The sequence below is a fragment of the Talpa europaea genome, assembly GCF_964194135.1.
Source record: "Talpa europaea genome assembly, chromosome: 2".
Classification (NCBI taxonomy): domain Eukaryota; kingdom Metazoa; phylum Chordata; class Mammalia; order Eulipotyphla; family Talpidae; genus Talpa; species Talpa europaea.
In genome coordinates, this window is record NC_140068.1 from 43590221 (window position 1) to 43618094 (window position 27874).

General features: G+C 46.3%; 1 protein-coding gene across 1 annotated transcript; it reads right to left on the reverse strand.

The window, feature by feature from the left end:
- Positions 1-206: 206 nt before the first annotated feature.
- Positions 207-19132, reverse strand: NR2E1 (nuclear receptor subfamily 2 group E member 1; the record flags this gene model as incomplete). Its single annotated transcript, XM_084227944.1, has 9 exons — positions 207-369; positions 4550-4655; positions 4909-5058; positions 5445-5541; positions 7856-8002; positions 9316-9551; positions 11103-11190; positions 14288-14433; positions 19108-19132. 9 exons carry the CDS (start codon positions 19130-19132, stop codon positions 207-209), a joined length of 1158 nt encoding a protein of 385 aa, XP_084084070.1.
- Between the last annotated feature and the right edge of the window lie 8742 nt (positions 19133-27874).

Below are 27874 nucleotides of genomic sequence, written 5' to 3' on the forward strand. Positions count from 1 at the left end.
TCCCCTTTACTTCTAGGCTGCCCTATCCTGGTTGAGGCAGCAGGTCACAGCTACTGGAACTGTTTTGTGTCAGTTGACATCTTTTTCCTGAAGGCTACACATTCCCAGGCTTATGCTTCCTGAAGGGTTTGTTAGTTGAGGCTTGTTCTCCATGGGTAGAAGTTTATCAGATACTGTCCCATCCGGAAAAGTGGGTATTCGAGGGCTTAGATATCGCTGGATTTGTACATGTCTGAAAGCAGTCTTGTAATTGGCACGTTGCCTATGGTTTTCTTGAAAAACACTTCTTCAATAGTTGATGGGCTAATAGAACGTAAAGCTGGCAAAAGCAAGAGGAGTTTTCCAAAGCGACAGGGCTGAGTGGGATATCTGGAATATGAGGAGTGAGAGCAAGATCAGATTCATTACTAATGGGCATCAATATCTCATCTTGAACACATACCATTTCCAGCAGGATTTCCTCACTGGGTCTCTAGTAACATGCTACCCAGCAACACAGGCCCAGATAGGCCTACTGTCCCTGTGTGCAGGTGAGATCATTGAAGAATGGAGAACACAAGTCATTTTGCCAAAATCCCATGGTGCCTGTCTTTACATTAGCAAAGGGGTTGCATTTTGTTTGGAGAAAAAACAGTTTTAAGAAACATGGAATTAAGTTTAGGTCAAATAATAAACTCAACAGTTCCCAGGGTAGAAAAGAACCATGATTTTATGATTTTATGATTCATCATAAAACCATGCAATAGCACCCACTCTTTCTGAATCTTAAGTCTCCTTAGCAAGGCTATTTCCCTCAAATAAAATGAATTCATTTTTAAAGCAATTCTACAAATTACTATTCAGGCATTATACTTAGTCACTCTGAGGAATAATTCCATCCTTATTATACTGCAAATTAAAGACTAAGTTCTGTTGGGTGGCAGTGCCACCCAACTTTCATGTCAATGAAATTGGCATATAATTAAAGATGTGAGAAATTGCTTAACAATTTTCTCTCTTGATGTCCAACATATATCTGTGTTCAGATGTGTGAGTTTAATTTTCTGCTGCTTTTAGATGCTTTAAGCCACCTCCTTATTGTGGCCCGAATGCTTCTTCAGTCAATAGCTTAGAACCAGGTATCAACACACTTCACAGGGAGGGTTCACTCCACGGAAACAAACCACATAAAACACTAAGCTTCAGGGACACATATCGGTGACTGAGCAAGGCTCAGCCCATGGACACCAAGTAGCAGACATGGACAGATATCAAATTCCTTCATAGGAGTCAGGTCGTTGAAGACTGAGTTGAACTGTTTGATGATGCTATTTGTTCATCATGCACCCAGAGTCCAGGTAAGCAACTTCCATGCTTGTCTCTTTTCTTTTAGCATACAGAGATACTTTTCTTCCACCTGACTCTAAGCTGATAATTCATTCTGGACACCTTAAGATCTCATTTGGCTCTTTCATTGCCCGGCTTCATGACCACCCATGGACAAAGACCATCCCATTTACTAATGTAATATGAACATGGTGAAATTTATCTATACTAAAAATAATACCTAAGTTCTACTACTTGCTCTCCTTGCTGAAAAAAATTCCTATATTTCCTGGAAAGTAACCCTAAGGCCTGTATCACCTTGGCCATTTACTCTATTCAACAGCTGTTTCTCTTCCCAGGATGAGCAGAGTGGATGGTCCTGCTGTGGGTATAGACACATGCTGTCTGGACAAGCCTCCATCATGTCTGAGCATCCACCCAATAGTTGAAGTTTCCCACGGTGAGAAACCACTGTGGGAAAATACTTCTTTCAGAAAAAGTGGATATTTGGAGAATTCACAGGCAATTAACTCTTGATTTTCTGTGAATAGATTATCCACTCACCTACTCACCCACTTGTTTTATTCTGTAGACAGAAAGGGGCTGGTTAGTCAATCAACAAGAATTGTCTATTATATGTGGAGTACTGTACGACCTGGAAACAATAACAAGATGGCAAGGGGGGCTTGTGCGTGTGTGCGTGTGTGGGTGTGTGTGCGTATGTGTGTGTGAGAGAGAGAGAGAAAGAGAGCGAGAGACTTAGCTCAAAATGATTTTTTAAGGAGATCTATGCCATTCACTTGATCCATTGACAGAAATAACCGTAAGTTTTCTCCTCAGGTGTTTTGGGTCTGTCACAGATTCATGTATTTGATCTTCAGTTATTGTTATAATATAATTTGTGTGCTACATCAATTCCTAGCTTTCTCCTTATGTCCTAGATAGAGAAATAGCTTACAGCGCTAACAATCAGCTCCGTTTGCAATGTGAACAATTAATGTACAATTAGCTCAGTTTGCAATGTTAACTTCTCATTTCAATTTCAGATTTTATTTTTCTAGACAGGAAAGTGCTAGAGGAGAATGTTCACTGATTTGAAGGAGCTAAGAAATAAGGCATAGTCAGTTTTGTCACATGCATGACTCTAGATATTAATATTAAATTATAGCTGTAGCTAGTATCATGATAAAGAATTCCTTGTCAAAGCAGATGTCTCCCTTCCATGAATAATTTCCTTGTTTTGGGGGAGGGGTGAATTAGTATACTTGCATTTCTCTAAAATAGATTTTTCTTAATTTGGGGTTTAATTCTCCCTATTAGCTCCTCCTGGCATGGCAGGTCTTCCCTAAGTCTCCTTACTCACCTCTCTGGCAGTTATTCCACATCAACCCCTCCCTTACTGCTGTGCGCTACTGCCCCTCTCCCTTGCCAAAATCCTGCCATTCAAGGGCCAGCCCACATTTTGTCTCCTCCACCTATCAGCCTTTCCTGATTTTCCCTCACCCCTTCCAACTAAAGTCCTCTTTGCTTCTCCCCATCTTGTTTCTCTCTTCTTTAGACTGAACTGGAGTCTCACTTCTGCCTACATACTGTAAATATAAGGGAAGTGTCTTGTCTTTCTGGTGTCCCACAATGTCAACAGGAGCCCTGCACACAGTCAGTACTCAGCGAAGGCTTGACTGAGTCAGTAACTGGATATGTTCTTTATGCCTTAATGGCTCTAAATGTTGAGAGTCAGTTACCAGACACAAGACGGTTTTTATGGGGGAAATGTGTCCAAATGATGTACTGTTTTGTTTTATAATCTTATCCTTTTGAACAAACATTAAGCATCTACCATATACTTTCCAAAAGTCAACATGGATTTTACACTTAAAAACCACGGCACCTTAGTTTGGAAAAGCATAAATACACATGCTAAACTCAATACAGTTTTGATGCTAGTCCATGGGCAGGAGACAAGTTTACTCATTTGTATTCAAAGGAAGGTTTATAATAAAAACAAGGAGATTCTAGCAGAAGTGGTACCATCCCAAGTGGACATTGTCGACTTGGGTTTCCCTGACCCCTCAAGGAGGAAGGCCTTAACGCATTTGATTTAGTTACTTCCAACACTATCTGTGGGTGATGTTGAGACCAAAGAGACAAGCTTTCATGGGTTTCCCTTCAAGGTCAATCTAGAGAGCAAATAAGAACAGCAACACTATTCTATCCTCAGATCTACCACAGCCCTAACTTAAGAAGTTAGTTAGGTTCTACAGCTCTTTACTACTAGCCTTGCTTTTTTTTACCTAGAAATGAAATCAGAGGGCCTCCCTGGTGGTGCAAGGGGTTAAGCACTGCACTACAAAGCAATCCGCATCCTCTGCAGCACAAGTTGATCCCCTGCCGGCCAGGGAGCAACCCACATGGCGAGGCAGACCTCTCCTGTCTCACCCGCTGCTCCCTTCAGCAGTGTATTTTGGTCAATCTGCCTGTTCTGTGCCCCACTCTGTCTTTGTTGAATCCTCTCACCCCCTGCATCTCTGGCCTGTGCTCCAGCGCTTGTATGCATAAATAAATAAATCTTTAAAAAAAAAAAAAGAAAGAAAGAAATGGAATCAGAAAGTCTATGTCTGTGGGTGGATTTTCCATTTGGTGGAACCGGGAACAGTATTTCTGGCACTCCAGTAGCTGAGCATTTCTACATACACACAAGAGCAGCTTCTGCCAGTGGCCCTGTGTGGCCAGAAGTAACCTGGTGGATGTTGTGAGTCAAAATGAGCCCAACAGACACCAATCGCCAAAGTCAAACAGCAGTGATGAAAGGGCTCAACATGACCTCTCTAGAAAGTTCTCTGGTCCTTCCATTTGGGAAAACCATCCAGAGAAAAGCACTTGCCTTTTTTAAAGGATGGCATGACTACTTGCTACTATACCAACCATAACATTTTAGCCTTCGTTTTTTGACCTTTCCCATGTCTGGGTCCAGTCCCACAAATACATTCGATTATTTTTGACAGATCAACTTGTTCAGCCTGGACAGCTGTCATGATCCTGGCAACCCTTTCACTTTGATAATCTAATTTGATTTGTTCCTCTCACCCATCCTGAGAGATAGGTGAGGACATCAATTTTAACTAAATTAACTGGCTGGCAACAGGATAATTAGTCATATTGTTAGAACTGGCTTCTTACTGCCTGCTCACACATTCACAATGAAAGCAATTTTCTTAAGTACAAGTTCAAGACAAACAAGAGTCACCTGGTATGGATGTAGCTGTTGAGAGTGAGCTGCGCCTCATCTTGAAGAGCTGCGATGGCAGCAGCATTCCGGAAACTTCTCAGTTCAGAGCCACTGTGTGTAGGAACTACAAATGAAGACCAGGAAAAGGTGATAGGCAGCACCGGGGATGCATAGATGGGGAAAGTGCCTCCTGGACACAGATGGCCAGCAGGAGAACATGGAGGTCCCCAATGCTATCAAAATTGGGGCCAGACTAAGTATTAGCACCCTTGAAAGCCATCAGCTTTTTTTGCAAGGGTCAGTCTGAATTTTGAGGTGGTCGAATAAGTGAGGAGGCAAAACTGGAGGAGATGAGATCAGGGTTGATGTCTGCTTACCAGCTTTGAAAGTGACGATGCATTTTAGACAGGCAAATTCAGTAGCATCTAACCGGAGTTGTCTAAACCGAGCCACCACCTCTTGTAAAGCCTGTATTTCAGAAATGATCTTGTTCAGCTTCTGGGAATCTGTGTTGTCACCATTCATGCCTAGAATAAAAATATGGTATAAATGCTCTAATCTGAAGGCATTTTCACAATTTTATATTGATTTTTGACAAAATCCTGATATCAATATCTATTCAATTGTCACTCTAAGATATTTGATTCCATGTAAACTGGCTATATTGTATGAAAGTTAATATAAAATCTTCTCTTGGATGATAACAAACACAGTAATTTACATTTAAATAACAATGCAAGCAGTCATGAATACAACAAAACAACATTATTTGCATTTAAATATAGATTTATAAATGACAGGTATACTCTATTGTTCAGCAAGAATTTGTTATTCTTTACATGTTGTTCTTTTTTCAGTAATGTATTTTTATGGTAATTTCTACAACAAAGTCATTAAATTGTGCAATTCTTACCAGATACAGCCAGTAGAGTGTTAGCATCAACCGGAATGGCCCATTGTGCTATTCCTAGAACAAACAGTTCTCTCCAAGCATCTTCCAAAAGCATCAGCTGTCATACAATAGATGTATAATATAATATAGCGTGTAATTTATAAATTTATAAACAATTTCAATATGTAAATTTCCATTATTTTAAAAAGTGTTTTAAATGCCTAGCTTGGTCATTTTCCCTCTGAATATTTTAGCTTTCCCTTTTCCCCCCTTATTTTCCTTTTTGAAAAGGTGCCTATAGATAAGCACATGCAGTTGAGAGTCAGTCATTCCAATTTCCCAAACTTTGCTTCGTTAGGAAAGGGTTTATTCTTATTGTCCTTGCATTTGTTCCTGACCACCTAAAAACTTCTCCCCAGACCCAGGCTCAATGCAATGCCACTAGCAGCTCAGCAGACACATTCCCCTCATATACAATGCTGATATTATCAGGGTTGAGGATCCAGGCTAAGCTTGCAGATCTGGGCTTCCATCTCCCTGGAGGGTTGAGGGGGCTGGGAGAGAGAGAGAGAGAGATCACTAATTCCCAAGAGGCATGCAGGGAAATCAGGGTGTAATTATGTTAATCGGGGTTTGCTGAGTTTACCTCATCTCACTGCCTGATTTTTCTGAGACACATAAGTGGACAGCATCAAGGTGCTTGTCATTTTCATTCTAATAAAATGTGTTACTGAATATTTAAAATGAAGATCTGGCTCCTTTTCCAAATTAATATACTGGATTCCACTTCACTGCAGTTTGCTTGTTGTTGAAGGGTTTCCACCGAAGGGCTAAGTGGCAGACAGTAAGTAAATTTTGTTTGGATTAAAGAGTCTATAAATACTTGTTTCGAGAAAAAAAAAATAGCCAATTCACACATACATACATACACACACACAAAGTAAATGGTTAGAGCCAACCATTAAAACTGATCAAGTCTAACCATCTTCAAAAATGTATTTTTGAAAAAAAATCTCTCAAAAACCAGTCAGTTCTGGATGGTTTCTGTGAAAGAATTTCCTTCGGGGAGCTAAAAGGTGAATTATGAAGGTTTATGACCAAAATTACAATTGGACCAAAAGGTTTACTTTTCAAAATGATTTATTTTTAGTTTTATTTCACTAAGCACAGAAACTTTAAAAATACAAGGTAAACAGTATCTAATTCTGGTCATGTCTGAAAGGTCGGGCCATGAAAAAAGAACATCCCATGCTAGAAGATTAAATGTTTTGAGCACATTGCCAGGCCTCTCTGTAGGAAACACACTTCATATTAAGGGGCACTATTACGTTTTAATTAGATAGAGCATGAATCAAGGAAACAAATCTTTTGCTTTTGGAACTACTTATTAGCCTTTTGGGAAATCTGTTGTTCATTTCCATGCACGCACTGGTGACAGTCACTGGTTATAGAGACTAATTTTTCTTTCCCTTCAGGTTAGACAAATTCTGTCAGAGGCCATTTCTGATATTCCTAACAACAAAACTTCTGGATTTGGGTAGGATGCAATTTTTAAAAAAGATTTATTTATTTATGCATGCAAGAACTGGTATAGGCCAGAAGTGTGGGGGGGTGAGAGGATTCACCAGGGACAGAACAGGCAGATCTACTGAAATGCACTGCTGAGGGGAGCAGCAGGAGAGACAAAAGAGGTCTGCTGTGCCATGTGGGTTAGTCCCCTGGCTGGGGGATCGAACTCATGCTGCAGTGGCTGGCACTAGCTTGATAGCACTGACTTTAACTCCTACACCACCAGGGAGGCCCAGGATGCAATTTTTATTGACACTTTTCTTCCTTGCAAATGTCATTTACAACCACAGAATTATGCACAATGCCTATTTGTTTACAAAATCTCTAAAAGCACTTACAGAGTCAAGAGAGAGCCTGGCCTGCAGGAGGTGTACAATGCACCCTTTAATCCTACATGCTGATAAATAAGTGGCCCAAACTGTGAATTTCACAATGACAATAAAAAGCTGTGGATATAAAAGAAGGAGACTAGTTCCAGAAATCTATGGGAGAATATTCTCATCACCTGTTATTTTCCCTCAGTTTCAGTGTTCTTAAGAAAACAATGTTTATTAAAATTTTCAAAAATCATTAAGATTTTTAAATTTGCGATTAAATTTGATATTTCAATTAAACTGAACAGGAAAGGTAATGTTCTTGTATGTTTTTCATAGAACAGATCCAACTTTTATACAATAACATAATTACGTTTTTTAGGATCCCATAGCTAGATACTTGAGAAGGCAGCTAGAAGCTACTAAAAATAGTTTTCTCATTGCTGTTAAGACTGGATCCCTGGCATTGGTAATTTATCATAAAGCTGACTACTGTTACTTCTTTCCCAAGTCTTTTCTCCCAACACCTGAGTGCCCTCATGGTCATACCTGGTCTTGCAAAGACAGCGTGGAGAAAGCGGGAACACTCTTAGCCCACTTGATGCTCATAAACAGAAGCCTGGCAGCTGATTCACACACCGACTCTGTTGCGACCTCATAGAGATACATTGGGGTCCCATTCACTTCATGGGGGTACTGGGCAAGGAAGAAAGACAAACATCAGGGAGTAAGGAAGCCACAGCTTGCAAGAAGACCCAACCTTCCATTTTTTGTTTTTGTTTTTCATTAGAACAGGGCGAGAAGTAAGCTTTTGGATGTTCTGCTTAAACATGCAGTTGCCGTAGGTGGCACAAAAAGAAACATCAATATCTACAGATTCTAGGAAATAATAATTGTGGTGAGAAGTCCACTTCTACTCTTTGGGGGCCTGTTCTTCTCAGAAGGGATCTGGCTTTTCAATCCTCTGCAGCAAATTTTCCTCAGGCTGAGCCAAGTGCCAGGCCTGTCTCCCAATTTAGACAAGAGCTGCTTGCGTTTGTGTAAATAAAAATAGATGTGAAAAAAGTATAAATTAATAGGCATCCCAAACACAAATATGCATATGAGTATTTTTAGAAAGGATTAGTATATTATGGAAATATTTCAATTAGACATCTTAATCATTCACAGAGCATCCCCATTCATAACTGACAACATATTCATAACACTACTTTCCCAAGCTTATTATACCCATCAAGGGTAAGAAAGCAATATTAAATATTGTGCATGTGTGCCCAGGTGTTTGGCTCCCCTGTAGCGTGGGACTGCAGCTGGCCCTTCTCTCAGGGAGATCCCAAGCCCCTCGGGGCCTGGAGTGGGGGCTTTGGGTAGGTACCAGCTGGAAACCAGGAGGGCAGTTCCAAGGGGGTAGGAAGGGGTTCCCCAGGGGCCCTGCGGAATAAAGGCTCCATCCTGGTGTAAATCCTTGAGGCTCAGGAGTGAGTGAGGGAGAGCAGAGAAAATGAAGCCAGGTTCCTCAAGCTGTTCTAGTAGGGTCAGCTCCACTTTTTCTCTGTTGCATGACTTTGCTCAAGAGATTAGTAGCCTGAGACCTGCAACACAGGGCTTCTTCTGCCAGCCACAGACAAGTCCTTTCTTCTAAAAGCAAACCTTTGCTCTCTGGTCTCCAGGAACACCTAGGCTGCCCTCTCAGTTTAAATAGGCTCCACATCAGGGCATTTTCTAAAGATACAGGTTCCTGGGTCTCACTTCAAACTTGTTGAGAGGGACTATAGGAGTGGGCCACATTTGTAGCCAGCTCAGAGAGTCACTTAAGTACACACCCAAACTTGAGCAATCCCTGGCTGAACCGAGACGAACAAGTGGCCCAGAGCTCCTTGCAGAGCCAGGCTCACTACCTTGTGGGGTCTGTATTTTGGCTGACTCCACCCCAGTTCAGGTGGAACCGGTGTGCTCCTTCCCACCCTCTGCTCAGTACAAGTCTCCTTGGGCCCAGCAAGGCTACTGACCTTGGGTGTAGGTTGAGCTAGGCTCACGAGGGTCTGCCGCTCTGGGGTGGCCGACACTGCGGCCAGCTCCAGGCTGTGCGGCTCTAGTTGCGTGACTGCAGTGAAGAAGGCCGGCGCAGGCAGCGCAGCCGAGGGGAAGTGTGCTGCCGCCCCACTCTCCTCCTTGTGTCCACGAAAGTAGAGAGCCACCTGCTTGCGGATGGTGGACGTCCGAGGCCCCCGTTCATGCTGCACAGCTGTAGAAAAAGGCAGAAGGATGCAAGCCCAGGATGAGGGACTCAGTGATACTTAGTCCCTGAGGCACTCCAGTGCCAAACACCACATCTTAGCAGGCAAGATAACCCAAGAGGTCAAGGGAAGAGGAAGAAGAAATGTGAACACCAAGGGTGCTCTGAACTCCATCTAACTCCTACAAAGTGTACATTACAAAGCTGAGGCCTCCTCCTTGGCCCAAAGTGTCATGATAATGGCCAACCCTGAAGCAAGACTTGGTAGTGTCTCTTTGCCATTCAGGGCTCCTTCCCATCCAAAGAAGATAGCAGAGAAACCAGGCAGGAGTAGTGAGTATCCTTGTCAGCAGCGTAGAGGAGAGGGTGCATTGCACAAAGACACGATGTCCCTGTATAGACTTTGCCCTCTCCCCCCCCAATACTACTGCCTCTTTCCTACTTCCCCACCCATCCCTATGGGAAGACTCTTTGGCCTGGAGGAACCCCAGGGGGGATGTTGGGGGATGAGATGGAGGGGGGGAGGGGAGCCCATCACTGAGTGTGCTGGAGGAAGGCATGGGAAATGTGACAATTACCATCAACAGTTTAAACAAACAAATTAATTCAGGGCAATCTTCAGCTTGTTGAGCTTGACAACTTGTCAATACATAAGTTCAACAGGTTGGACTCTCCCTTCTGCGCTCTGTGCTTGGGAGGAAGGAACTCTCTCAGTGAGTGCTGTGGCTGAGGGAGCTGCCACCTGGCCGCCAAGTTACCTGGTCCTGAGACTTCATTTCTCCTTCCCAGCCACATCCCCAGCCCTGCCAGCCTGGGGCACCCTGGCACCAAGCCAAGACCCCCCTCCCAGCTCATCCTGGACTACCCTTTGGGCCCAAGAAACTTCTGAGGTGTTAGTTGCTGGGTGTTGGAAAGCCCTCTGGAGCTGGGTGTCGAAAGCTCCCGCAGGTGTGGCCCTGCCGACTTAATTCTGTAGAACCAAAGGCCGTGGAAAAGCCTAAATGACCACAGTGGCCTGACTGCTTTCCAAATCCCATTGAACTTGCAAGCAGGGGCTCAGAAGTCCATGTCGGAATGTCATGTCTTCGTGTCTGACCCCCCTCTCCCAACATACGTCCCCTAGTCCCCACTAATTCCTCCCCAGAGACTATTCCAGACTGTGACATCCTGCAGGAGGCTGGCAGGTTTACAGTTTACCACCCAGCGTTGTAAAGCAGGCAAGAAGGGTTAAGACACAGGCAGAAAAAAAAAAAAAAAAGCAGTGAAACCCCCAACAGAGCGGGGGGGGGGGGTCCCTGAGAACGCTGACTTCCAGGGGGTGGCTTGGGGCGCACGCTTCATGTATGGGCATGGATCTTGTGCTAGGGAGTTCAGTGAGCTCAAGAGGCTTATGCAGAGAGATAGGAAGGATATGACTGAAAGCCCGAGGCCAATTCCCAGCATCTGGAAAGAAGTTCTGGGGAGATGATTTACATGCATAGGAGCGCCGCGCATTTTCTGTACATATAATTTACTTACTACTCAATCAACATTAGAAGAATAAAAGGATGTACTGATTACCATCTTTGTTCATGTTGACTTCCAAACACTTCTTCAGCCGGCACGCCCTGCACTGGTTTCTGTGCGTCTTGTCGACGGGGCAGCCTCCCTAGAACAGAGCGCAGGCGGTCAGCGGCCCTTCAGGTTTTTAAACTGGAGACGAGACGACAGTGGTGGGCGGAGAAAACGGTGTGGAGGCAGGAGCGACCCTGCCGCCCAGCGAGGGAGCTGCTAACCTGGGTCCACGAAATGCACGGGTCTTGGTGCAGCAGGACCAGGTAGAAAAGGGCTGGGATTCCCGGGACTACTTTAGCGGACTAGACCCTGACGCTATGAAAACGGACCAGGAGGAAAAGCCTTTCTGCAAGATGGTGAAGCGCCAGAAGCGCCGGATTTGCGCCAACTCGCGAGCTAAGCTTTCGCTAGTCATGGAGTTGGAAGAGCAAGGGCGAGACTTTTCAGGACCGAAGACAGCGACATGGCCTCAGAGATGGCCTCAGAGGTCTGCGGGGAGCTGGCGTCCCAGCCCGAGTCCTTGCCACGCCCCTTGTCCGCCACCTGTTCTTTCTGGTTTCAGATCTTGAGTTTACCTTATTTTGTCATTTTCTGGGTGAGCCCATTTTATCTCTCAGAAAAAATGCCTCCCATTTATTTCTACTCTCCTCTTTCCTCTTTCTTGTCTTTGTTCTTGAAGCCAGCATGTTGAGAGTTGTTTTAAAAACTAGCCTCAGTTCAGATTCATGGGAACAGTGCCATTCCCTGAAGGTCATCCTTGCAGGACTGGTTGGGAGGGCAAGGCCTATAAGTGGGGGAAGAGACCAAGGCTGCCAAAAGTCTAGACATGCCCACCATGTTAAATATGACCAGAAAGACAATGTGATAGATAGCGGACAAAATGATAACATGGACTGAGAATGTAAGCACAATTAACTGATTAAGGAAAAAAGGTAATTGCTGCCTTAGAAATTTATCTGAGCTGCATGAGAAAATAAGTGTTTTACCTAATGCAACTTTCTAGGAAAATACTGTCCATTAAGAGAGGAAATTTACAGAGAAAATTTCTTATGGAATTAATTTGGTGTTGCTATATGTAGAAACATATGCATAGATACATAAAGAGTGATATCTACACATGCATTTTATATGCAGAAAATACATGAGAAGTCTGTACTCTCCTGTGTTTATAAAATTTGCTGTTGTTACATATACAGTGGGAAGAAAGAACAAACTGAATGTATTTTTTGGCATCATAATCTCATAAATTCCTATATTCTGAAGTTGGAATAAATTTTTTAAAAAGGCCCTTAGGGGAAAATTACATGTTAGAAACATAGTTTCAAGAGATTACACCCCTCTAGATTTGTCTAAGATAAATGTAGGATAGCGATTCATAATAACTTCTAACAATTCTGTCACTAATAAATTGGAATATCACTTATCTAGTCTTAGAATAAAATAAAGAATTCTTGGTTCCTAAGTAAGTTTTTCAGGGCACCTTTGCTGGCCAGTGTTTATAGTTTCAGGTAAAAAGTTTTAAGAAATTTTTACTAAATGTAATCATATGTCTATCCTCAAATGTTTTCCTTCTAGAATGCAAAATGGAAGCCTTCATTAGTTTGTAAGAATATCTTCAAAGCAGGTGATATGTATATAAATATTTGGAGCCTGGGAGAAATATGAGCATCTCGGATCAATCCATTTATTCTCTTTGCAAGGAGAAGACCACCAAGCCTGATGAGTCTATTATCACTCCTTTACAAGTACTTGGACTGACATCAATATGTTTGAACTGATAGCCAACCCCACTGAAAATATCAATAATAACATCTGAGATTTTCACTCCCTGATTTGGTGGTGCAATGCATAAATGTAAAACATGATTTTAAGTAGACACCTGTTTAAATACGATGACCCACAGTAATCCCATATTTCTATGGAGCTATTGGGATTAAGTCTTGAGAATATATAATGTGATGTCTCTATCGGTAAGGCTACAAATGGATGCCAAACTCTGTACCCACTTAAAGAGGTGACAGGGCTGGAGAGTTTAAAACAACCTATCCAGTGCAAATATTTTCTTGTTTTTTGTTATTATTTCAAATCTATCAGAAATTGATATGAGCAGACATGTTTTCAGAAAAAGAATTTGTTGGCTCCATACACTATATGTGTATGCACATGTATAGATACACTAATTGGTGGAAACATTTTACCATTTTGGTTACCAAAGGATGCCTTCTGACTAATTGCACTCTCCAGGATCTCCTTGAGAGTCAAATGGGGCCCTGTGCTAAAGGTCTGTGTGCCTGGCTAAAGACAAGGCAAAGTGTCAGGCCAGAAGGTTGATCTCTTAGGTAGAAATAAGACTGTCACTGAATTGGAAACTGAATCAAGGGCCTCTACTCAGGTGTTCTGGAAGATTTGACTCACACACAGCTGTGCCCTGACTCCCTGTCTCTTGGAGACAAATCTGCCTATTTAAGACCAAAATACAACCAACCAGGCACATCTTCTAAGCAGATAAAGAGGAAATATGGAAATCTTAGAGAGGGTGCCAGTTACTCCATCCTTGGAAAGCTTCTCTTCTCATTTACGCTGCCCTTTTTCTAACAAGGCCATATGGGTACTGAAGGCCCGTGCCCACTTCCAGAGTAACCCTGCTCCCCCTAAATTGAAAGGGCAGAGAACTCCTCTCTGTTCCAAATGGCCAACACTCACTTTTGGTCTCAACCTTGATTGGAATATCCTGTGCCTTTTACTTCTGCCATCCTAGGCAGCCATGGGAGCACTGAACTTGGGTGCTAGGATGAGGGGGCGGGGGACAAGGGCAAGCAACAGATTGTAATAGCCCTTTGCTATTTGTGGTTTAGATTCCAAAGTTCCTTAGGTCCCCTGGGCGGGCTTTATAGCCTCTGGGTGTGGGCCTTGCCCAGTGTCAAAATCTGTCAGAGGATTAAAGGGAGGTGGGGGGTGTAGGGAGGCAAAGGGTTTCAGACTTCCTCCTGCAAACTCCTCGGTCTTCCCTTACCTCCTCCCGCCCTTCCCAAGCTAAAGGGCCTCTGAGGAGGAAGAAGAGGAGAGGAATGGAGAGGTCAGGGCCTGGTGTCTCCTCTGCAGCTTGGAAAACTCAGAGGAGGCCTTGGCACAAACAAAGGAGGGGGGAGGCAGCAGAGGGAAGCCGAGCAGCGCAACCCTGACCGAGATACCTGGTTTCCAGACTTGCAGACATACGTCCTATTCCTTCGGATACTTCGTTTGAAAAAACCCGAGCAGCCGTCGCAGGCGTAGACCCCGTAGTGTTTCCCCGAGCTGCGGTCACCACACACTTTACAGGGGATATCTAAAATGCGGCCTGAAATCGCAGGGAAGACAGGGAAGGAGCCAGAAGAAGAGGGCGGAGAAGAGAGAGGACAGAGAGAGAGAGAGAGAGAGAGAGAGAGAGATGCTAAGCAATCTGACCTCTGAAGGGATTAGCCCCGAAGCTGCGGTAAAAGCAAATAATGAAGTGATTTTATAGCCAAACTTTTTTTCCTTGAGCAAGTGTCAGTTTCCTACAATGAGCATTATTCATGCACCGCTACATGTATTTGGGTCTGCTCTAATCGCCGAGACCCATTTTGGAATAAAAGATTACAGCAGGCCGGGGCGGCAGCTCGGCCCGCCGCTGCCTTTCTGCTCCGCGGAAAGTTTGGCCGGGTCCCTCCCCCGCTCTCGCATTTAACAGAGAAAAGTTGTTAGTGAGCGCGCGAGGAGACAAACTTGAAATGTAAAAGGGGAAAGAAGAAAAACAAACACGGCTGGAACCAGGGATGGCAGCTGGAAGGCAATCGAGTTTTCCCCGAGCTGCCGGGTGGTGGTTATTATTAGGATTATTATTGTAATGCTAATACTAGGATTATTAATGATAATAAGGGTAGTGGTAATTACCCAACTTTCGCTTTACCTATTAAAAATAATGCTTGATAGATCGCTTTTGAGAAATTATTTCTTTTAGGAAAAAAAATATTTTCCCCCCAAAGGAACTAGCATCCGCCCCGGCGAGGGTACGGAGGGTAAGACCCGTGTCTCCCCTCCTGGGCAGGTTAGCAGGCAGCAGCCACCCCAGCTTGCCCCAGTCCCTGGATTCTTTCCTCCTGACAGGCCCGCTCGCTGCATGAGAGCCTGTGTGGAGCATTTCCACCCGGTATTTTTCCCGCCACTGTCTGAGGCTAAGTTTTTAAAGCACTTTGCCTGTTTGCCTCCACTCCCGCTCCTCAACAGTTGCCTGGCTGAAGACAACTTTCCCTGGAATTTTCTCAAGCCTGGGGCTCTGGAGGAGTGTTGAAGAGACGGTAATATTTGCAAATTCAAAAAGGAAGAGAACTATTTTTCTCTAAGACTCAGGAGTCCAACCAGGCTGGAGCAGTTTATAAGGACTTAGAAATCCTTCCTCCCGCAAACAAAGGGAGCGTTAAACAGACCGTTATCTTAATTAACAACTTCATAATGATGGTGATGGTGAATAAAACGTGTTAATAACAATTCATTTCTTAGCATTGCATTTCCCAACCGAGGGTTTCCAGTTGGGGCTGGGGCGGCCTCCGGCCTGCGGGAAACTCGACAGCTGCTGCCTGGAGCGCTGTTTGGGTGTCACCATCAGGCTGAGGTGCAGAGGGGCTGCGGCAAAAACAACTGGACAAGGGGTGCAGGGGAGGCACGGCGCGGCGTCGGGAAGCCCTCCCCCCACCCGCCGCAGGCGGTGGAAGTGGATTCCGAGGCTCCCAGGTGGGCGCACACCCGGGGTCCCCGCTTTGGAAGGACCGCTGTTGGGGGGGGGGGGGCGCCGTGCAGCGTGAAAGCGGGCGGTCGGGTTGCAGAGGGGGGCTCGGTAACCACCAGGCTCGGCCTGGGTAATTACAACCCCGCGGTAGCACCTGCCTATAGAGCCACCAGTGACCCGTCAAAAAGAGTAGCATGGGAATTCGGACGGCGACAAAGGCCAACTGGGGAGTCGCAGGGCGCGGCGACCACCGCCTCGGCGCCCCCTCTCCAGCAGAGTGGGAGGAGTAGTTGTGTTGGGGAGGGGGGGGCGGGCTGAAGAGAACCAGACGAAGCCTCAGCAGGTCTCGTCCCTCACCCCCTGTGGCCTGTCGCTGCTCCCAAGGAAACTCACGGCCGCCCAGCAGCCAGGGATGCAAGTTGGACTGCGCTGCAGTCACTTTGAAATCAATGTTTCCCCTATTTTGCAGGCTTTCTCCCTGCATAACACATACCCTGTGACTGAGCTGGGGTCCATGTTTGGGGTCCAGCAATACTGTCGCGCTAGCTGTCCTCTTCCCCATAGCACCTTTGATGATGCCAAGACGCGTGCATGGAGAGAGCAGGAGCAATAACGGGATTTCTTTCCCCCTGCTTCCCATCCAGACAGGGGGCCAGGAATACGTGTCTCTAGAGAACCCCAAAGGGGCTAGTGTGGGGCTGAGGACCAACTTGGGAATCTCGGAGGCGGGGCTCGGGGACAATCCCCTTCTCCCCACCCCTGCTCCCGCAGCCAGGACTGAGGTCGGCGGTGCTTCTGTGCAGACCTGGGAGCAGCAACTCCTGGTGCGAGAGGGACACGGGAGGGAGGAACTCGAAAATTTCGGCATATAGCGGGTCTAGGTCTCAGACTCCGCCACTCAGCCACTTTAAGGTGACTTGGGGTCACCAGAAAAGCGAGTTGACCCGGTTGGAGAGCTCCTCTGGTTTAGTAAGCTAAGCGAGCTCCGACGTGAGGCGTGAGGGAGTTTCCTGAGGTTGGAAAATCGTTAACTTCCCTCGACAGGGGGTCCCCTCTAGGCTTTTTGTGTGTCATAATTGCCTAAAGATATATGGCAGCTTCGATTACTGTAATTACCATCAGAGACTGTTGAAAGAAGTTAGTTTAGGCTGCAGGGGTTACTGGCCTGACTCTTGTTACCACCCAGGAGGCCTCCCGGGTGACATCGCTGTTCTGCAGTTGTGCGAAACCGAGCGAGACGCGCGCTGCAGACCTTGCAGCCTGGCTCGTTCCTGACCTCGGCGGCTGCGCGCCGACCTCCTGGCCACCAGGACCGAGGACCGGCAGGTTTCGGGCCCCGGGGCCGCCATCCATCAGGAGAGAGAGCCTGCTTGCCGCCGCGCCGCCCGCGGGTGTTGCTGTCCTGCGGGCCTGAGAAATCTCAGCAGCGGCGTCCGGACCTGCGCTGGGGCTCGAGCCTTCAGAGGCCAGGCTCAGACTCTTGGGAAGTTGGAAGGCGTCAAAGTTTCCCCAATGCGTCACTATGCCTTTCCCCCTAAAAGTTCGAGGGTTCGCTAGCCACCTGGTCCACAGCACGCGGGCGCGACCCCCAGCGAATCCAGCTTCGCGCCCGCCTCCAAGGCCTCCCTTTTCAAGCTACCCCACCCCACCCCGCCCTGGCGGCTCCGCACACCAAGTGGGTGCAAGAGCCCGCGGCTTCTTACTTCCAGGGAAGAAGGCAAAGGCCTGTCATCGGATAAGCTAGTCAGGAGGCCTGCCCAGGCCCAGGGACTTCGGTTTTTGCAAGGGAAGCTAGGAATGCAACAGGAAAGGTTATCTTCTGCCCTTCCTGGGAAGGACCCTCACACGTGGGAACATGGGCCACAAAAAGCGAGCTCGCGTCGCTTCGCAGTGATTCCAACAGCAAGGACCAGCCTAGGCCCAAGGCTAACTGCAAACACCGGTTCTGCGCAAGGGTCGGCTTGGCATTCCGGCGGTGGTTAAGGGTTCCTGCTCTCCTTCCTCTGCTCTGGGTCTAAACGTGTTTCCTTGTCCCTTTTTGTTTTACTCTAATTTTTTTTTAAGGCACCACCCAAACCCAAGCAAACGGACAAAGGGAAAACAGCCCACTTTTGGGGGGAGGAGGTGGAACTGCTTCCCACTTAAGTGGGACTTCATTATCAGTCCTCAGAAGTATCTCCCAACTTTCAAAGACTCAGGACAATGAAAGCGAGGGAGAGGAGGAGGGCTTGAGGAAAGCACAGAGCAACAAAATACCAAAAGCAAGAAAACAAAACAAAACAACAACAAAAACAACAACAAAACAAGGGCAGCGGGAGAACTCCAGGATGTGGGGACTGTGGCAGCGACCATCCCCAGCCTTGGACCTTGGAAACCGTAACCCTGGGCCACCGGAAGGCGGGAACTGAAATGCCCCGGGGAGACCCGAACGCAGTGGCGATGTTTGCCCAAAGCCGGCTCAGGCCTGCACGTTCTCGGGTTCCGCAGGCGCTTGTGCACGCAGTGCGTTCGCAATATATTGAGTCGGGCTTGCTGGCATCTAGGGGTGGTTAAAGGTCAGCCGTATCTTGGCCTTCTGAGGGAGAACCAGAAACTAAGCAAGTTTGAGGGAAGAGAGAAGCGCGTGAAGAGAACAGGCCGCACACTTCTGCCTCTGCCTAGCTCCCACTCGAAAAGTCCTTAGGATTAGGGAATCGGTGCTCTCTTTGCTAGAGCGGTTCCATACTTTAAATTCCCCAGTTATGACCTACGAGGATTTAGGATTAAGGAAAATGTGACTTTAAATTTTTTTCTGCTCTCCAGTTTGCAGGATTATTTGAAATAGCTAGAAACGAGGCGCAAAGCATTCCATTCAAATCCGCTTTGCGCAGAGTTGCTTTTGCGCGCTGGAGTCTGAGTTTTGAGCGAATGTATTATTGTGCTGCCCGGAGCTGCGGCCTAGTTCCCGCCCCCGTCGCTCCCCCCACCCTCCCGGCAACTGGCGGCTAAGTGGAGGCAACTCGCAGGACTGGTGGGCTGCCTGGGTCGCAACCGCCCCACTAGAGAGAGGGGCAAATCAAGCAATCCAGAGGGAACGAAATGGTTCTTCCCTCGCCATGAAACGCTCCGACTCACGGTCTACAAGGAGCTGGGCCAAAGCACACCCGCCGCTGGAGTTCCTCTCCTGGGCTCCGAGCCTCAAATCTCTGAGCAGGACCATCCGAGCCTCCCGTCCCGCCCGCCCCCGGCTGCGCGCCTGATCCCCACGACGGCCCGAAAGGTACCCACTTGTTGATCCGGCCGGCTTGCTCATGCTGGCGGCCCCGGGGCGGAGCGGTTGGTGGGCGCTACCCGAGTCCCGAGCGGCAGCGCCCGCCTCGCCGCCCGGCGCCGCTGCTCTCCAGCCGCCCTCCAGCCTGCAAAGGCTCCGGGGCGGGACAGGTGGGTGTCGGTGACGCGCTGCGAGGCTCCCCGGGCGCTCAGAATTCGCTCCACAGTGGAAATTTAAGCATCCTTAAGTTTCTTCCCGGCTCTTGCAAAACCTCAGCTGCTGGGAAGGTTGCTTGGTATAGACACAAGCGTGGACAGACAAATGGAGAGACAGACAGGCTTGAGGGAGTGGGGAGAAGAGAGCAGCAAGAAAGAGGGACTGAAGGACAGAGATGGAGACACGAAAATGGTCTTCCTACAGAGCAAAAAGGGCAAAATCCCTCTCTTTCCCCATTCCTGTATCAGTCTTCAGTTTCTCCCTCTGCGTTAGGCATGCAGAATGTGGACGGATCTGGAGAGACCGCTGGTCTTGGAAGGCCAGAAGGGAAGACACACCGCAGTCTCGGGCAGATGGGCTGGGCGCTGCGGAGCCCGGCGCGGTGTGGGGGAACTAGAGAGCTGCAAAACCTTCTGCAGAAACGGGCGGCCAGGTCCGGGGATCCCGGGAGAGCCGCGCACCCAGCGGCATAGGGTCCCAGAAGTTCATTACCCCGTGACTTTGTGCCTGTCGCTGCGGGCTGGGTCCCCTGTAATATCTCCAGGAGCGCTCTGACAGGCAGCCGCGGGGAGGGGAATAGGGCGTCCCTGGCCCACTTAGCTTTTCCCCCAACTCCTGGCGGGGTCTGACGTCAGCCATGTGCGGGGAGGGGATGGGAAGAGGGAGGGGGGTTAAATGCTAATGATATTAATGAACCTCCAAGCGGCTCCCAAGGAAAATGCAGGCGCTCTCAGAACTGACGAGTTAGAGCGTGAATCTGGGAGTGGGGTTCTGTGAGTGCGTGATGGTGAGGACCGCGCTGCTCTTGTAATAAAGATGAATTATTATATTTCATGGCGAGGGGGAGGGGGAGATGGAGCTTTCTCAAAACGCTTTCCTCCTTCTCTCCAGAGTGCCAGACAGATTCGTGGGAGAAACTGGGTGGCTGTGTGTTTGTGTGACTGTGCGCGCCGGATATGGCCATGTGAATTGGTTCATTCTTGGTCCCGTGCCCCGTCTGGTGGGTAAAACTTGGATCTGGCCCGAGGTGAGTAATTATTCATTTTGCAACTATCTGCGGAAAGTTAGAGCGGAGGAAGCTGTGTGCGGACTTGGGGCCTGGGATGGGATCCGACAGAGGCTCGGCGTTCCCGCGGCCTTCTTGCGGTCTGCTGGGGCACCAGCCGCAGGGAGGGTGATTCCCACAGCCGGCTTCCCAAAGCAAAGCCCCTTCGGAAAACTGGGAGAAGCGTCTGTGGCGACAATTATTTGCATCGGGACTGCGAGGCTGCGGGGATGGGGTGGGGGGTTGCAGAGCTTTCCCCCCTGCAGGTCAACTCCAGCGGGCGTCTTCCCCAGCCAGAGGGATTCTGGAGAACACCCCCACCCCCAGGATCAGTCCCCCACCCCCAACCTCCCTCCCTTCTTCCTGCGACTCGGCGCTTTCTCGAGTCCTGGTCCCTGCACCGCGCTGCGAGAGCGCACGCCGAGCATGCAGTGATCCCGATCTCTAAGAGATTAATTCTTATTTAAGCTCTCCCAGCAGCTTGAACTTGTTGAACAAGAGCTGGTCAGAGTGTGGGCCCGGTCAGAGGTCAGGGGTCTGCACCTCCTGCTCTCCCGCCCTCCGCGGCGCTTCCCCGGGAGCCGAACCTAGACCGCGATTCTGCTCGCTGCCCACCGCCGGACCCACGCTCTCCCCAGACTTTGCGTCCACCCGCGCTTTGGTCAGCCAAGTCTGTGCAAGTGTGTGCTCGCGTCCCCCGAGTCCTCGGAGAGCGCCGCAGCCCCCGGGCCTGGCGTCCCCGGGGCGCGGGCTGTGCGCTCCTGCCGCGGCCACGGCACGTGACCTCAACTTTCTGCCGCGGCTCCGGCCGGGTCTGGTGCCCGGGCCGCGCACACCCTCCCACCAGCACCCCTGTCCCCGCAGCCTGGGGGCTAGGAACACACGGCTGTCTCCCAAGTTTTACCTTTCCTCGTATCTTTCCAAGTTGGGACGAGAATTTTGCTGTGTGCGTGTGTTGTTGTTTTTAGAACACAGCACAAGAAATCGACATTTTAAACAGCCAGGTTGGGCAGACACCAGCGCGGCGATGTAAGGCAAACTTGAACTCCGTGCCCAGAAATAGAAGTGATTTCCCGGGGAGGGGTGGGGAGGCGAGGGGGAGTTGGGAAACTGTTATTACTGTGATGGGTTCCGTTTTGGAACCCGGGGTTCTGCTTCCCTCCAGAAAGCCACTTGCCGCGTCATCACCATCTCCACCACTGCAGCCAGCATGTGGGCGCCAGGGGGGTGCCTGGGTAAGGACAAAGAACTGCAAGAGTCCAAGTAATTTATCTCCGGAGAAGATAAGGGTCAGCGTTCAAGGCTAGGCTAAGGCCCGTCTCCAGGGGGGTAGTTTACGAGCCCATGGCGGGAAGAACCAGAAACTGCTTCATGTGTGCGGGGAGGTTGGGCTGGAAGGTAGGAGGACTAGGGTTTCCAGGGCTTCCTACCGCAGACGCTCTACCTTATCGTCCCTATCCCAGATGCACTTGCCCTCTTGACCCAAATGTAGGCATTAAAACTTCTAGAAATACTACTGAGACCCACCAAATTGCCTTAAATTCAAAATGAGAATGTTCCCTTTTACTCCTGTCATCAGTCCCTAATCAAGCAAGGTGTCAAGAAGTCTCCGGAAAGGAAACACACACACACACTGGCAAAGACACGACTTACACACCCACCCGCAGCATGTTCTTTCTGAGTTATGAATGCTCAGCTGTAATTATTCATGAGCTTTGTATAAATGACAATGCAGCTCTGAAATCATCACGATTTTCTGGAGTGATTGGTTTGGTGGTAAAGAGTAGCCACAAGATGGAGATAGGTGGGAGGGGCTGGGGCCTGGCGGCCCACCAGGTCCAGGAGGAGCCTGGAGCTGGAGGCCCTCGCTGGAGGCCCAGCCCCCAAAGCTTCTGCTTATGGAAGCTGCTGCATGCTTCAGGGATATTGGATCTAAGCTGGTAGAAACTCAGGGCAGAAAACTTCTGCAAGGAGTGACTGTTACTTTTCATCTTCCTTCCATGGGACTCCAGAGTTCTACCAAATTCATAGTAGGTGCATCAATATCCTGCAAATGAGCGAAGGAAAGTCATCTGCAAAATTTCCAGGAAGCCACTGGAGGTCCAGCAAGGCTAACCACTGGAAGCCAGGAGGTGAGGGTTCAGGCACTTTCCCAACAAGCTGAGCAACCTTAGGCATGTGACTAGACCTCTCTGGTCTCTAGGTGGTTAACTGGTAAGGACTACGACCCTATTCAACCTTAACTTCCCAAGATTATTTCTGTTTTCTTGAAGGGAAATGGTTGACAAGGACCAAATGCCACCTATCTCAGAATACCTTTTAACAGAGACAAAGTATTAAGTTCAAGAGGAGTTTATCATTTTGGCTTGAGGAGAAAATGGAATCACACCACAGAGGTCTACCACCTTTCTGACCTGCTTCAACTATAGCCCCTAGTATCCTGTGAAAATGAGTTCTCAAACAAAACCAAAGCCAAAAACACATGGAAGACATCTTTTATCAAAGGACGTTTATATTTTGGTCTAGGAGATAAGAAATAAGACCACAAGAAGGACATGGGATCCAGGCGTTTCTCTGTCTGTGTGTTGATGGACCCTAGTCATTAAATATGGAGGACTCAGTATGTGCCAGACAAGGAGAATATAGGACATTATTGGCATGCCCCCCTTTTCAAGGAGACTACAGAGAAAACAGACACATAAAAGGTGAAAAGTGCTTTGAATTGGGGAATTCTGGAAAAATATACAAGGCACCTTTAAGCAGTGAGGTATGGGGTAGGCTGTCAGGGTATGCCCTGGAAAGTTGACCTTATGTAAACCTCTCTCCTGCTAAATGTCTTTCCCATCTGTTTATAAAGGGAAGTAGAGTCCTGCTCACCCCTCAAGCATCAGATTATCTGGGTCTCACCCTTACCTTTCCATTTTCTAAAAATGTGGTCATTTCCCCCAATAACTGTCCCACTATTCTCTTGGATTAAAACGGTAAAGGAGAAAGGAAAAGCTTACTTATCGGCTAGCAGAGCTGAAGTTGGTATGGAACAGAACTGCCCTCTCCAACTGCCTTTTAGAGGCCATTTTACCTTGTGGGATTCATTCCTTTAAAATTCCCTTCATCTTACTGACAAGCAGAGTTAAGAAATACCCAGATTCAGAAAATGGCTAGAAAACCTACCAGTTGATCTTGGCTGAGGTTTGATACTCAGTCTTCAAAGACACTCAGACCCACATTTTATTTATTTGTTTACATGAAGGAGAAAGTTGATTTTCATTTGCTTCCAAGTCAGACTTCAACCTCTGGTTGATCGTTGCATCCTGAGTGGGTGGTGAGTGGGAAAGAAGGTGGGTCATAGAGAGAGAATCTAGCATGAAGCAGGTGCTCAGTGAGGGTTTGCTAAGTGGCAAAATGAAAGAAAGTCAAGTTTGTTCATGATTCTGCCATGAGCTTCTCTACAAGTTGTTTTCTTTGCTCCCATATGACTGTACTCAGAAAAGACACTCTGAGAATACCCAGAAAAGAGACCCAGGTACTCTTGAATCCAATGGGTCCTGAGTTGGGGAATTTTTCCTTGACACTTTCCCAGGCTGTGCTGGCTAAGCATTATCTGTTACTCCACTGTTAATAACAGCAATGAGACAGTATGGTATGTAAGAGGTCCTCTCTTGTTTGTTTTTCTTAACAGATATGAAATCACATCTCTGTATTTATTCACAACCTTCCTGGGAATCACATCAACAGTAAAAATTCAGGCCTAGGAGTGGGCTGAACACTGAGAGACTTTCAGAGTCTTACTGCATTTTAATGTATTTTTGCCCCCCAAATAATCACTCTTATATCTAATCTACTCTATAAACTATTTGATTTATTTACATCTTGCCTTCTTCCAGGAAGAATTTGTCATACCTTTCATGCAAAATGCTTTATTTTTTAATGATTTATTTATTTATGCATACAAGAACTGGGGTGTAAGCCAGAAGTGGGGAGGTATTGAGAGGATTCACCAGAGAGAGTGGGGAGCAAAACAGGCAGATGTACTGAAATACACTGCTGAGGGGAGCAGGGGGCAAGACAGGAGATGTCTGCTGCACCATGTGGGTTAGCTCCCTGGCCAGCTGGGGGATCAACTCTTGCTATAGTTGCTGGCAATAGTTTGATAGTGCTGTCTTTAACCCCTGCACCACCAGGGAGGCCCCCAAATGCTTTAATTTGTGACCTGGGCTTCTTCCCTATTGGGTGATTCACCTGAGATGTATTTAAAACAGAAACAACAGGAGAATTTACCAAGAACAAAGGAACAAGAAGATAATGTAGTCTCCTCTTCCCCCAGGAAGATAGGTCAGAAGAGACAAGATTGTCTGATTCTTATTTCCTTGATGGAAAGAGTTAAAGATTCAGAAAAGACTTAATGGACGCCCCACTCTCCAACAAGACAGAGACCGGGAGCTCCTTGAGGCCAGAGACTGGTTCATCTTCGGATTGTTGGCACCAGAACTTGACATTTAGTGGCGATTCATAAATGTGGAATGTCTGACTGATCCAGTCTGAGAAGACTCACCATGAAAGCTCAGCTTGGAGGCTTGAGGTTGGGGGCATGTGTTTGCTCTGACCTAGCAACAGAGAAGGCAGGTAGTAGGGACAAATCCTTTAAGTTCTCCAAACCTGGAGAAGTAATGCAGGTCATTTTTAAAACAAAAGGAAAATAAGAGAGAGTGCATCCAGTGTGAGATTGGCAACCAAGTTCCCAAGTTCGTTTAGCCTCTTAATTTCCTTTGAATTACAATTTGACTTGGCTTCCTTGTAGTCATGAATCACATTCAAGAGGGACCTTAGAGATCAGTACTCATCTAATTCCATCATTTTGCAGATGACAAAACTGAAACTTATAGACACAAAGCTGGCCTGAGACAGAGGTTATCCCAGAACCTAGATCTCTTGATGCTGAGTCCAGTGCACTTTGAAATACTCATCCCACTGCATTCAGCTACCTCCCATTTTCCAGAAGGACTTCTAGAAGCTCAAATTAAGGCAATTTCACTCACTCACTAGTGAAGTAATCAAAATTAAGAAAGTGTTCTGTACATCTTAAAGCAATGACTCGAGAATTGGAAACTTCAGATTTCTTCATTTCACAGGTTTTCTCCAAATACCCTCTCTGCTAGTACTTAAAATTTCCTGGTCTCTTTCTGTTTTACAGAGGGTCTATGCTATATAAGAGGAACTGCTTAGAGACATTAATTGTAAATGCCAAAAAAATGTCAATGATTAGATTGAACAATTAATCACTGAATTTGATCAGCATGGATTGTCAGTTTGGGCCTTTCTATTTTAAAACAGCAATCTCTTCCCTTCAAAGCAGATTTAGAACCTCGTTTATCTAGATTACTGTTTCAACACTAGTAGAAACAATTGTTATGTAAAACAGGGTAGCCCAGTTTAAATGTGGCTAACATATTTGAGAACAAGCTACTATTCTTTATTTTGTGAATCAGTGTATCAGGACTACATGTTTGATCTCTCACAATACAATGAAAAGCATCATACATTCTAGTATGCTTTGTTTCCAAATGATCTAGTTCACACAGTACTCTGTTGTCCTCTTCTAGTAAGTAATTTCAGAATTCACATCACTTACAAAGATGCCGAGTGGCTATTTAGGGAAGTCTGCTTCAAAAAAAAAAAAAAAAAAACCCTCCAAAACAAAACAAACCTCCCCCTCTCTTCTTCCTCCCCCAAACCCCACGTGCTTTGTGCAAGACGGAGTCAACCAGTGGGATTCACAGGAGGTCCCCAAGTCAAATGCTGCAGCTGCGTTTTAAAAAAGGGTTGGATAAACTACAGCCGTTAATAACATCTGTATCTATGCAAGCTAAGATGATGATAGGGGTAATCAGATCTCATGCTTCAGGGCATAAGATGATTGCCTGCTGGGAGGAGGAGGATTTGGCCTTTCAGGTATAGCAGTTCACAACTCAGGAGGTAGGTTTGCAGACATTTCTCCCAGTATCGAAAATTTCAGGTGTAACTGACATGATTTGGGGGTAGATAAAATAGTGATTTGAAATCTAACATTTCTATCAGATCAGGATATTGAATAATGGGATATTTAACATATGAGATATTTGAAATATACAATGTGTCTACAACTTTATTGTCAGGCTACAAATATTTAGATGCCTTTTTTGAAGACTAAGTTTCTTTGATATGTTTTGAACATCAAGTAGATGCTTAATAAATATTAAACAACAAAAACGGTATAGGTAATTCAACTTCAGCCCATACATTTGTGATTACCTGAAATAATGTGTAATTATCCAAGTATTCATAATTGTACATATTCAGATCCCTAAATACATCTACAGCTATAGATACATATATATATCATTAGCTAAATAATATTTGCATGTTTGGAGTGTACAAGGAATGCATTTGTTTTAATGTTCTGATCACTAAAGTAATTTCAAAAACTTAGTATTTGTCTAGAAGTGAGAAAGGATTTACGCAAAATCGCCTAAACTTTTTTTTTTATTTCTTTAATATTTTCAAACCCAAGGAGGGGCACACTTTAGAACAGTTGCACAATTTAATAAATTTCGAAAATACTTGGGCAAGTGTAAGTAGGGTTAAAGAGCTCCATTTATTTAGACATGTAAACCTATATTGAAGGACATATAGCATCAGACAGCTGTTCATATTTCAGAGAGATGTAGGATCTTTTGAAGGAGTTTATTTCTAGCAGAGTGGTTAGAGTCCTTTTGGCATGAAAGACATTCTTAATACTAAACCATTCATTTCTGTTCCACATAGAGGGACTGCGCTGAAGGATATGGATGTTAAATACAATTTTTAAAATGATGCAGACATACAGGTTTGGGTGTGTGTGTGTAATCCTGCAGCTGTTTTGGCTGCAGACAGGCATGGGAAATTACTCAAAAGCCCAAAGCATCATAGTTAATAATCATTATTCTGTTGTCTGGGATGTTTGTTTAAATACTATTGACATTGTGTATGTATTGTCATCTTCTCTAAATTGTAGCTCTTAACCACTGAAATCTTGTTAAAGACCACCTAGGGTTTCCTCTGTATGATGCTGAAGTGAGTATTCACCTGATGGGTAAACAGAAAACAGGTTTATTTTTGTTTCAGTTTTTTTTTTTCTCTCTCTCTCTCTTGCAACTCGCAGGAAATTTTCTGGACTAAAGAAAGGGATTGCTTGAGTACAGTAGAAACAGACACTGTGGAGTCCCAACCTTTGTATTTCTCCTCTAGTGATAGAAAATGAACAAACCCATCAACTGATTAATACAATTCAGTTCTGCTTAAAATTCACAGATCTGTTTGGTGTAAGACTGTATTTTAAAAGACTCATACTTCCCATTAAGTGTGAAGAAATCAGTAACTATTCTTTTCATCAACAGCATGTTGGTCTCTCCCCACCCACCCCACCCCCCTTTTAATTTTGCTTATTAAGTGAGGTCATTTGGGAGAAGAGCCGCTCTGGTGGGTGGGGAAAAAAAAAAAAATCTAAC